At 41.7% G+C, this 12,889-nt stretch overlaps 1 protein-coding gene across 2 annotated transcripts in view; it reads left to right on the forward strand.

Annotated features, from left to right (window-relative positions):
- The window catches only part of gramd2b (GRAM domain-containing protein 2B), a 73,779-nt gene that overhangs the window by 20,561 nt on the left and 40,329 nt on the right, over positions 1-12,889 (forward strand). Inside the window, exons 1-2 of one of the 2 annotated variants that reach the window (XM_072584704.1) lie at positions 6,324-6,765; positions 10,666-10,794. In XM_072584704.1, the coding sequence (XP_072440805.1) occupies positions 6,752-6,765; positions 10,666-10,794 (143 nt within the window). In that variant the 5' untranslated portion in view covers positions 6,324-6,751. Of the gene's footprint in view, positions 1-6,323; positions 6,766-10,665; positions 10,795-12,889 lie in introns of those variants that run through there. The other variant, XM_072584694.1, reaches the window with a different exon arrangement.

The following is a 12,889-nucleotide window of genomic DNA, read 5'->3' on the forward strand; positions in this document are numbered from 1 at the left end:
CATGAGGTTTAGTGAGTGGTTTCAACATGAGAAGGCCTGGGGAGGAGAAATCTTGAGATTCTTAATAATGGAGGTGTTAGGAAACAAATTCTCTAATTTGTCACAGTTACACATGGGATACCTCACAGCACTTAGGCTCCTGCATGAGAAGTGATGACTGTCACCCCTTGGTTTATCACCCACCACCACCACCTAAATTGGCCATAATGGGGTTAATTTTAAGAGGATACCATTCTTCCAGATCCAAATGAATGTCTTTTTAAAAGAAAACAATTTAAGCATTTCTTGAATTAACATTTAGTAACTAATAAATTAAAGAAATAGTAATGTAATATTGCACACACAAGTTAGAAATAAGAGGTAAGTCCAAAAAGACAAAAAAGCTTTTTTTAAATAGATTTTGTTTGAAATTGTTTGGAAAAGATGGATAGTTGCAGTGGAGGTTCTCAGTAATGTTGACATTTTGAGATTTTTGGCTTTGTAGTGTGATTGGAACTTTAAATTATCATAATTCTCTTCGTGTGTGTGGGGTGTGTGTGTGTGAGATATTGTCTTTATCCTTTTTCTTTACCTGTAATGCAGGGCTGTTGTAAACAGCTGTGCCCAGAGCTCTTACCCACACAGCATACTTTTTTTCCCTCCTATTTGTGGGGGAGTCAAGGATCAGAGGGCATAATCTCCGAAAGAATCGGACATTGTGAGACAGATGAGAATTTTGTTTTTCTTCTTAAGGAATTCTTTACCACAGAGGGTTGGGTGATTAAGTATCTTTTAAAGCTGAGGCAGATTTTTAATCAGTTAGGGAATCTAGGATTTGGGGGTTGTGGGGGGGTGGTGGTGGAGAAGCAGGCAATCTAATCAAAGCAGCCATGCTGTCATTGAACAATGTAGCAGGCTTGGCTGAAAGGTGTACTTCTGTTCATACATCTTAGGATCTTATGGACATGGAACAATCAGTCAAAATAAGGGACACTTTCTTCAAACACAAGACCCTGGTAATAACTAATCGTCTCTTTTTTTTTTCTAATAATGTTGATTTGAGGGTTAAATGTTGGCCAGGAGACACTGGAGTCCCTCTTCAAATGGAGTGCACTCACTGTGTGTTATGTGGTTAAATGCTGTTTACAGGACCTTATACACAATGAGATAATTAACAGCTACCACTGAGATGCTTGTTGAGACAGAGAGAGGATTTATTTGGAGAGAAATCCTGGAAAGACTTGGAAACAAGTGTCATAAAGATGTACAGCATGGAAACAGACCCTTCGGTCCAACTCATCCATACCGACCAGATATCACAACCCAGTCTAGTCCCACCTGCCAGCACCCGGCCCATATCCCTCCAAACCCTTCCTATTCATATCCCGTCCAAATGCCTCTTAAATGTTTCAATTGTACCAGCTCCCACCACTTCCTCTGGCAGCTCATTCCATACACTTACCACCCTCTGTGAAAAAGTTGCCACGTAGGTCTCTTTTTTTTTTATATATATCTTTCCCCTCTCACACTAAACCTATGCTCTCTAGTTCTGGACACCCCCATCCCAGGGAAAAGACTTTGACTATTTATCCTATCCATGCCCCTCTTAATTTTGTAAAACTCTATAAGGCCACCCCTCAGCCTCCGATGCTCCAGGGAAAACATCCCTAGCCTGTTCAGCCTCTCCTTATAACTCAAATCCTGGCAACATCGTTGTAAATCTTTTCTGAACCCTTTCAAGTTTCACAACATCTTTCCAATAGGAAGAATTGCACACAATATTCCAACAGTGGCCTAACCAATATCCTGTACAGTCCCAACATGACCTCCCAACTCCTGTACTCGATACTCTGACCAATAAAGGCAAGCATACCAAACGCTGCCTTCACTATCCTATCTACTTGCAACTCCACTTTCAAGGAGCTATGAACCTGCACTCCAAGGTCTCTTTGTTCAGCAACACTCCCTTGGACCTTACCATTAAATGTATAGGTCCTGCTAAGATTTGCTTTCCCAAAATGTAGCACCTCTCATTTATCTGAATTAAATTCCATCTGCCACTTCTCAGCCCATTGGCCCATCTGGTCCAGATCCCGTTGTAATCTGAGGTAACCCTCTTCGCTGTCCACTACACCTCCAATTTTGGTGTCATCTGCAAACTTACTAACTGTACCTCTTATGCTCGCATCCAAATCATTTGTGTAAATGACAAAAGGTAGAGGACCCAGCACCGATCCTCGTGGCACTCCACTGGTCACAGGCCTCCAGTCTGAAAAACAACCCTCCACCACCACCCTCTGTCTTCTACCTTTTGAGCCACTTCTGTATCCAAGTGGCTTGTTCCCCCTGTATTCCATGAGATCTAACCTTGCTAATCAGTCTCCCATGGGGAACCTTATCGAATGCCTTACTGAAGTCCATCTAGATCATATCTGCTGCTCTGCCCTGATCAATCCTCTTTGTTACTTTCTCAAAAAACTCAATCAAGTTGTGAGACATTATTGCCCACACACACAGCCATGTTAACTATTCCTAATCAGTCCTTGCCTTTCCAAATACATGTACATCCTGTCCTTCAGGATTCCCTCCAACAACTTGCCCACCACCAACGTCAGGCTCACTGGTCTATAGTTCCCTGGCTTGTCCTGACCACCCTTCTTAAACAGTGGCACCACATTAGTCAACCTCCAGTCTTCCGGCACCTCACCTGTGACTATCGATGATGCAAATATCCCAGCAATCACTTCTTCTCTAGCTTCCCACAGAGTTCTCAGGTACACCTGATCAAGTCTTGGGGATTTTTCCACCTTTGAAAATGTGTTGCTGGAAAAGCGCAGCAGGTCAGGCAGCATCCAAAGAGCAGGAGAATCGACGTTTCTGGCATGAGCCCTTCTTCAGGAATGAGGAAAGTGTGTCCAGCAGGCTAAGATAAAAGGTAGGGAGGAGGGCCTTGGGGGAGGGGTGTTGAAAATGCGATAGGTGGAAGGAGGTTAAGGGGAGGGTGATCGGCCGGAGTGGTTGGCGGAGAGGTCAGGAAGAGGATTGCAGGTTAGGAAGGTGGTGCTGAGTTCGAGGGTTGGGACTGAGACAAGGTGGGGGAAGGGGAAATGAGGAAACTGGAGAAATCTGAGTTCATCCCTTGTGGTTGGAGGGTTCCTCGGCAGAAGATGAGGCACTCTTTCTCCAGCTGTCGTATTGCTATGGTCTGGTGATGGAGGAGTCCAAGAACCTGCATGACCTTGGTGGAATGGGAGCCACGGGGTGGTTGGGTTGGTTGGTCCAGGTGTCCCAGAGGTGTTCTCTGAAACATTCCGCAAGTAGGCGGCCTGTCTCCCCAATATAGAAGAGGCCACATCGGGTGCAGTGGATGCAGTAAATGATGTGTGTAGGTGCAGGTCAATTTATGGCAGATATGGAAGGATCACTTGGGGCCTTGAAGGGAAGTAAGGGGGGAGGTGTGGGCGCAAGTTTTGCATTTCTTGTGGTTGCAGGGGAAGGTGCCGGGAGTGGAGGTTGGGTTGGTGGAGGGTGTGGACCTGATGAGGGAGTCACGGAGAGAGTGGTCTTTTCGGAACGCTGATAGGGGAGGGGAGGGAACTATATCCCCGGTGGTGGGGTCCGTTTGGCGGTGGCAGAAATGGCGACGGATGATACGATGTATATGGAGGTTGGTGGGGTGGTAGGTGAGGACCAGTGGGGTTCTGTCCTGGTGGCGATTGGAGGGGTGGGGCTCAAGGGCGGAGAAGCGGGAAGTGGAGGAGAGGTGGTGGAGAGCATCGTCAACCACGTCTGAGGGGAAATTGCGGTCTTTGAAGTAGGAGGCCATCTGGGTTGTACGGTATTGGAACTGGTCCTCCTGGGAGCAGATGCGGCGGAGACGAAGGAATTGGGAATATGGGATGGCGTTTTTACAGGGGGCAGGGTGGGAGGAGGTGTAGTCTAGGTAGCTGTGGGAGTCGGCCGGTTTATAGTAAATGTCCGTGTTGATTCGGTCATCCGAGATAGAAATGGAGAAGTCTAGGAAGGGGAGGGAGGAGTCTGAGATGGTCCAGGTAAATTTGAGGTTGGGGTGGAAGGTGTTGGTAAAGTGAATGAAATGTTCAACCTCCTCGTGGGAGCATGAGGCAGCGCCGATACAGTCATCAATGTAGTGGAGGAAAAGGTGGGGGGTGGTGCCAGTGTAGCTGTGGAAGATGGACTGTTCCACATATCCGACGAAGAGGCAGGCATAGCTGGGGCCCATGTGGGTGCCCATGGCTGCTACTTTGGTTTGGAGGAAGTGGGAGGATTGGAAAGAGAAGTTGTTCAGAGTGAGGACCAGTTCAGTCAGTCGCAGGAGGGTGTCAGTGGAAGGGTACTGGTTGGTACGGTGGGAAAGGAAGAAGGGCTTTGAGTCCTTCGTGATGGGGGATGGGGAAAGGAGGGCTTTGAGTCCTTCATGATGGGGGATAGAGGTGTACAGGGACTGAATGTCCATGGTGAAGATAAGGCGTTGGGGACCGGGGAAGCGAAAATCATGGAGGAGGCGGAGGGCATGGGTGGTGTCGCGAATGCAGGTGGGGAGTTCTTGGACTAAGGGGGACAGGACTGTGTCGAGGTATGCAGAGATGGGGAGACAGGCTGCCAACTTGCAGAACGTTTCAGAGAACACCTCTGGGACACCCGGACCAACCAACCCAACCACCCTGTGGCTCAACACTTCAACTCCCCCTCCCACTCCACCAAGGACATGCAGGTCCTTGGACAACTCCATCGCCAGACCATAGCAACACGGCGGCTGGAGGAAGAGCGCCTCATTTTCTGCCTAAGAACCCTCCAACCACAAGGATGAACTCCGACTTTTCCAGTTTCCTCATTTCCCCTCCCCCCACCTTGTCTCCGTCTCAACCCTTGAACTCAGTACCACCTTCCTAACCTGCAATCTTCTTCCTGACCTCTCCGCCCCCACCCCCACTCCGGCCTATCACCCTCACCTTAAGCTCCTTCCACCTATCGCATTTCCAACACCCCTCCCCCAAGTCCCTCCTCCCTACCTTTTACCTTAGCCTGCTTGGCACACTTTCCTCATTCCTGAAGAAGGGCTCATGCCCAAAATGTCGATTCTCCTGTTCCTTGGATGCTGCCTGACCTGCTGCGCTTTTCCAGCAACACCTTTTCAGCTCTGATCTCCAGCATCTGCAGTCCTCACTTTCTCCTAGAAGATTTTTCCACCTTTACCCATTTAAGACATCCAGCACTTCTTCCTCTGTAATCTGGACATTTTGCAAGATGTCACCATCTATTTCCCTACAGTCTATATCTTCAATATCCTTTTTCACAGTAAATACTGATATAAGTTTGTAGATGATGAGCCCTGAATTGAAGGTGTGTGTAAGATTGAGCTATTCACTAGCTAATTGGTTTGCAGGGACAAATCAATCTTGCTATAAAATGTACCCACTTGCTAGGTTGAGTAGTCTGATATAAAACAAAGTACAGACAACGTTGAAGGTCTGAAACAAACAAAAACAGAAATTGCAAAAGAAGCTCAGCAGATCTGGCAGTATCTGCGGAGAAATGCTGACCCTTGAATAATCCTTGTGACATTTTATAAATTTCTACTTTGGTAATAGGACCTGTCAGACACCAGATCGGAAACACATACAGACTTTGATCTCTCACCTTTTTCATGCATGTTTGAGCTGAGATGTCACCTTTTTTTAAATAAAACCTTAAGTTATCGTGGGAATGTGACTTGAAAGAAGTTCTGTGATTTACATATTATTGAATGGAAACCTGCAGCCCATTCTAAAAGATGAAAGAAGTAACAGTAACCTAGGTTTGTTCAATGTATTGCAAACGTGTCTGACACTAGATATTTTGCTATAAATTCTGTCCTATGATCCAACTCCACTATCTACCTGACGAAGGAGCAGAGCTCATAAAGCTTGTACTTCCAAATAATCCTGTTAGACTGTAACTTGGTGTTGTGATTTTTAATTTTGACCCTTGAAGGGTCACAGGACTCCCCCTCAACCTGCTTTTCTCTCTCTCCTTCTCCACAAACGCTGCCAAACCTGTTGAGTTTCTCCAGCAATTTCTGCTTTTGAGTGACATGATTATTTGATTAAACGCTACATGGCAGCTTTTTACATGTACGAGTATTTCCATAACAGCGAGTTAAATGACAAGGGCAGTGAGAGGGGGGGTGGGGGTGGTTGTGGAAAGAGGAGTGTAATGAGGAAGCTGTGTGGGCTATCTGCCTGAATGGATCGGGTTTCTCTTCTTACTCCCCGCCTCCATGAGGCAAGGGTGTTAAGGATTGAATCGCTTATTGTTTAAGTCAAAGCAATGGGAAGTTATTAAGCTTTAGACTAAGTAGATTGGTTAAAATGATTCTAACTTTGATCAGTTTAAATGGTGTGGAGTTTATAGAAAAAGTCTCTGACATTTGAAATGTTTTCTAGGCATCTGTGACTGCAGCCAGGCTGTTGCCTCTTTCCGAGCTGCCTGAGACTTGCAGCCACTTGCTGCTCACAGGGGGATGCACTGTACAAACTGGTTTCTGGGGCGAAACCTCTCACCAGATCTTAACGTTAGCCGAATGACTGCATCCTTCAGAGCGCAGTGGACCGTTTCTATAACCTCTCCGAAGCCAGGATGTGTGTCGAATGATATCAAGTTACAGGCTTGGTCTGATGCAACAGTGTCGAGCATGTAGCAGGAAGTGAAGTGAAATTTTAAACTTGGAGCGGACTGCCTTTTTAAAGTCCCTTGGATCCACGAAGCTTCAATGATCGCGGGGAGGTGGGAGTTGTCTTTATTTCCGCTGCCAACACTTGCTGACCGGGGAAGTGTGCAGGATAAGTTTTGGCACAAACGGGCATTTGCTGGCGTTTGTGTGGGTTTAAGGCCTGGAGGCAGAGCGCTGACTCGGCGGAAATATCTCCCAACAATACACCGATATCGGCCGTCTCTTCGGAACAGCTACAAATCCAGCAAGACATCATCGGAGCCTTTACTTGTGTTTAATACTTAAATCCTTTGTGCTTTCTTTTTTTTTTAGAAAAGTCATTTGGTCATGCAATGCTTGAAGTTGAATGCCCAAATGGACTCACTCCTTCATGGAGCCCCGTTTAATGCTCAGGCACATATTCTCTGTCATTCTTAGTCTGTTCTTAAGCATTTGGGTTGACGCAGCCTGATCCTTTTAAAACACCTTTTTTTGTTTGTTTTAATGTTGAACTTTTTCCAGAAGCTAAGGGGTTATAATTCTATCAAGGTTTTCAAGTTAAGTTTTGCCCTTGTACCTTTTATTTTATTTCTCCTCACCCCCTTACTGGTTATGTTGGTACATTTTCCTTTGGGCACTGGTGGAGCAACTCCTGGGAAACCAGAATTGCCCTTTATCATTGCAGTTTGAAATGCAGTGGCAGTCGATGTGTTGATTATCATACAGATTTAATTATTAATGTTCTTTTTGTCTTCATTTGTCAGCTGCTTACAATGCAAGTGAAGGGTGTGTTTGTGTGAAAGGGAGGAGAGAAAACAGGAACAGGATAGGCACACATGACAGGAGCAGCTTTTGGGGTTTTTTTTTCACCTGCCTATTTCTGATTTGAAAAACTTGTTGAGATGAAACAGATTGAAGTCGGTCAAAATTTGACAAGTTCAGATGTCCTTACTTAAATTAGCCTCTGGTGAGTGCTTTTAGATAGTGGCAAATATACTTTTGGTTAATCTTCTGTGTGCAGTGGTTGCCATTTTCAGAAATCAAATTGGCTTGCATTCTATTGTTACATTGCAAAAGGATCTATTCATCATTAAATTATTTTTTTCTAACATATTGATCTGCACTTTTAAAAACCAGTGCAGTTTATTTTTTGATTTATTAGAGACTGTAGGGCAGTGCATTGAAATAGCATTGGGTTGTCTAAAATCTTTGTGCTACCATCTTCTTTTGTCATTAATGGTAGAAATACATAGCTTTGCATTTATTTCAATGGACATCCTGAATATGGTGTTTGAGGTTTAAATGCTCTTTGTCCACAATTTAGAATAGCAAGAAAATTGGAGGGAATTTATTTGTCAGAGATTTACAGTCAGTACAGCTTGTTACAGTAAATAGTTGTGTTATTCAAATACCATTCCTCTTAAATGTAATTATTAGTCCATCCTTTCTCTCTTTGCCAACATAGTACACACAAAATATAGACTGGTGTTCACAAGCATGATGAAAATCAATGCAACTTCAAGGGAAATCAATAGTCAATTTCAGTTTGCATCTGGTAATATGCTTAATAACATGAGTAAATGGCTGACTTTTTTTTTAAAAGGTATCGAGCAAAACCATCGTCTAGCGGCATTTCCAAGGAGCGCATTTACGCTTTTGATTATTTTGTGCAGCCTTTTCTAATAGGAAGCTCCTTCTTCATGGCTGACCAAACCTATCTTAACTTTTTTAAAGTTTGAGTCTTATAAGCTTTTATGGAAACTGTAAAGATTATAGTAAAAACGTATCCTCACTTTGAACTTCCATTTTGTAATTTTTAAAAGAAAAAAATACGTGGGATGCTTTTCATGGGCTAAAATCACTTCAAACAGGAAAGACCTTGATTTGAGATGGCCACAAAGATAACTTAACCACTCCTGAAACCATCAATAGATGACATACAAAGTAGGAACTGGAGTAGGCCATTTGGCTTTTTGAGCCTGCTGTGTCATACAATATGATCGTGACCAGGCACTCAACTTGTTATTCCATCCCCACGTTCAACCCATACCTTGTGATACCTTTTAGCCCTAAGAATTACATCTATTTCCTACTTTTTAAAGCATTAAGATTTTTGGCTTCAAACACTTTGTGGCGGAGAATCACACGGGCTGTCTGTTGGAAGAAATTTCTCCAGGATTTGAAATTAACATGCAAAATGCTTGAAATCAATCACTCTGATCCCTATGTCCTGTTTGATTTACACCTTACATTCGAAAGTGAAATTTTCAGTAAGTCACCTGCATATTAACCAACTTAGAAATACCAACTTGGAATAAAAGCCAAAAACATACACTAGTATCTATTTCTGAAAGACTATAAAGAACATAGGAGCAAAAGTAAGCCATTCATTTCAGGCAACATCTTCGGACAGTGAAGAAAATTGATTCATAACAGCAGAACTGGAAGGCTTCCTCTTGAGAAACAGTACCAGATGATAAAGTAAATTAGGCAAACATTCATCACTGAGAACTCAAACATAACATTGCTCTGTTGAAGCAGATTTTAAATGGATTTTAAAATCTATCAACTCCTGGTTTGATTAACCCCACGGGCTCTAAGGACATGCTAAACTACATGTCCTTGGTTGTGTTGTTCTCCCCTTTAAACTTTGATACCTGTTTGCATGTTTCTCCTTTATTTTCACTCTATACCTTGTAATTGGCTTCTCAGTTTTGAGCCAGTGAAGTAGTTTTAATTGAAATATAATAGTTGCGTCATTTAAAAATACAGTTTGTGGACAATCAAGGGGACTAAAGTAAGTTGAGTCACCTCTTCACCTGTTGATAACAAAGTATGAACAGAAAGTTGTCAATTTTTTGCATTAATTACACATTCAAATTTTTTTCTTTTTCATTATTTGCACCTTCCCCGCTCCCCAAACCCATTTGGTCACTGACTTGCCACGATGTGGTTTCCACACCACAGTAGCTCTCAAACCTCTCTGAAGTTTCCAACTTTGGTGAATCTTGCTATCACAACTTCCTGGTTTGATCACCGATGACTGTGAAATCTGACATTTGCGGAGGTTCATTTTATAGTCAGTAATTAACAGACAGCAGTCAGTGTCCCTCCAATTCTGGCCCAGTTTGTTGTAATTCCTACAACAGTTGTCTCTACAAGGCAACAGTTCAAGTTTGAACCTATGTCATGATCTTTTGGTCTCTATGGCTTGGTTGTATAGTTTACCCATTGGCCAGCTATTTGTTTGTTGTTTCAATGAGTGAATGGATCAGTGAACTGTTAAAAGCTATACTTTTACATTTATTTAACTGGCAGTTTGAGTATTCATTGTCCTATCAAGCTGATGGGGATTACGTCCGCATGGCAGGTGAAGGAGTGAGTTGCAACTTTGGCCTTTTGACTTCAACAAAATAAAACAAGGTTGGGGTGTCACTTGTGCCCCCTCCCCCATAACACATTTGGGGTAGGCAAAGGGAATTTTGGAAGGAATTCCAAAAATTCCATTTCTGATCATTATACAACAACCATTGCTAAAAGAGTATTCCAGATTTGCATCTAACATTTGGAAACAGTGGGATATAAAATATCCACATAGCAACGCTTGTAACTTTAGATTTGTGTCTTGGACAACATAAATTCAATTTTAACCTAACTCTGACAGGAGGAATCCACATTAATTGACATAATTGTCAGCAACTGACTCACAGATGTTAGCTTCTCAGATTGAAATTAAAATTGAGCTAATGAGCAAATTTAATGTATAATAAAATAGAGATCATCACTCTTCATTAAATCAATGAAAGCCAGTACATTACAGGATAGTGTAAGCTGTTGGTTTAGTGAACCTTCCTAGAATTCACCAACACTGTAAGCACATTGCCACAGTAGCTTGCTTAAAACTGGATTTTCTTCATAGAATGCTTGTTTTCTTTTCTGCTGAATGGTCTGCAATCTAATGAATTTGTTTGCAGCTCAGAGCCAGAAAATGCAGGAGCGGAAGATAAACCAAAGAAAGCTGGAAAATTGCTTAATCAACAACTACAGTCTCTGAATCTGGATGCAGAAATATTTGAAACCAAGAAGAGAAATTATCTAACCAGGTAAGAGACCCACTGTTGCACTATACCCACCACTGACTGATAAACCACTAAATGTGTCGACTGGATACATTGGACTATTCTGTATGTTGATTTTCTGTAATGGTGCCCAGGTTGTTAAACTTGTGGAACACTATAGTATTCTTGTATCCTAATGAATCTAAATATTTCCTTCAGCTAAGTGTTTTAATTTTATTGGGGGAGAGGCTTTTATACTATTGTACTGCCAATTTAAAATTGAAACTGAATATGTACCTTTTTAAGACTTAGTTAATTGCCAATATAAATTTTGAATGCTAGTTGAAACATTTGGTTTTTAAATATGGTTCACAGAAATTTGAGCACAGTTGGTTTGGAGATTTGTCAAGTGTATACTGCATCTAGATTTTCCTTTGTTTCGAAGTAATTTTACTATTTGTTAATACAAGTGCTAATATTTGAAGAAAGAGCCAATCACACAGAGTGAGTTACAGAACCTGCGGAGTTAATAAACTTAGTGATGTTGTATGTAAAGTTGAAATAAGCAAATTGTGGGCCAATTTTAATTACATTGAATATGGTAACTTCGATGACTTTTATGTAGATTTCAATGGGAAATCTTTTAATGGGAATTTCCATACTTCATTTTTCTCATTATCTAATCAGAAATGTAACTTAGTCATGCAGTGCAATTTATAATATTTAAATCTGATTTAAAAGATAATCCACATTTTGTTTTCCAAATTTATAGGAGTGCTATTCGTTTGAGTCCCCTTTCTTAATTAATACATCTTGGTATCTAGAATTTGCTCTGCATCAAAATGGGAAGAGAAACTCCTGGGGAAAAATGTGCAACACAGGGATTTGGTTGTTCTTATGCATGAAACACAAAATGTTAACATACAAGTGCAGCAAGTAATTAAGAAGGCAAATAGAATTTTGGTATTTTATTGCCATTTGGTTAGAATGTAAAAATAGGCAAATCATTTTCAACCGTTGTGTGTTGGTGTGGCTGCACATTGAGTACTGTGTATAGTTGTGATCCCCACGTTACTAGCATTGGATGCCGTTCAAAAGAGACTCGCTACAGGGTGGTACCTGGGATGAAGGAGCTGACTTATCAAGAACAGTTTAGGCCTTTATTCAATAGCTTTTAGAAGAATAAGGGATGATCTTGTTGAAATGTACAAGATTCTGAGGGGCTTGATGGTGTAGATGTTGAGAAGATTTTTCCATTAGTGGGCGAGTCGTAAGCTAAGGGACAGGTGACAGAAAAAGAGATATTCATTTAAAATGGAGAAATGAAGGAATTTCTTCTGAGGGTTGTGAATATTTGGAATTCTCTACTGTAGGGACTGTGGAGGCTAGATTACTGAAATTATGTAAAGAGGAGGTAGATACGTTATTGAAATATTGAGGAGTTTAGGTTATGATGAGGTAAAGACAGAAGAATTGAGGCCTTTGGCAGATCAGCCATGATATTATAATATGATGAAGGAGGCTTTCTTAGGTTAAAGATTATGCAGCTGACATGTGTAAAAGAGTCAGCAAAGTGAATTGAGCTGCTTTTAATACCTACCCTTGCAAATTTTTCTAATTGGCTTAACATTTTGAAAAAAATTAGGATTAGTATGATTGCCTTTTGGTACTCAGCACAGAACTGGCTTTGATTACTTGACTCAACAATCTATGAATATTTATGTGTGATATACTCTTAAGAGTCTTAAGGGCTGCTAGCCAACTGAGAAATAAGTTGTTCAATCCGAAGCTTCACCAGCATAATATAATTTGAACCAAATGCGGCAAGTATCGTTTGTTTATTTCGATTGAAAAAATTGTACTTTTTCAGAAGAATGAGCCATGTTGTGTTGAAGTAAATGTTAATAAAATGAAGTGTCAGCTTGTAACTTCCTTATAGCATTTTATTCTTGTTCTGCATTGAAGTTTTAAATGTTTTGTGTTGACACTTTACTGTAAAATCAAAGGTCTGTGATGCCTTTTCTCCCCTTTTTTTGATATTCCTTTTTCAGGGTTGATTCTGAATTTTCCAACTATTGTTTACCGTGTGATCATTGGTTCAGTGCCAAGTGTGTCTTTAACCTTGAAATATGAAAGTGCT

The sequence above is a fragment of the Chiloscyllium punctatum genome, chromosome 2 (genome assembly GCF_047496795.1).
Source record: "Chiloscyllium punctatum isolate Juve2018m chromosome 2, sChiPun1.3, whole genome shotgun sequence".
Taxonomy (NCBI): domain Eukaryota; kingdom Metazoa; phylum Chordata; class Chondrichthyes; order Orectolobiformes; family Hemiscylliidae; genus Chiloscyllium; species Chiloscyllium punctatum.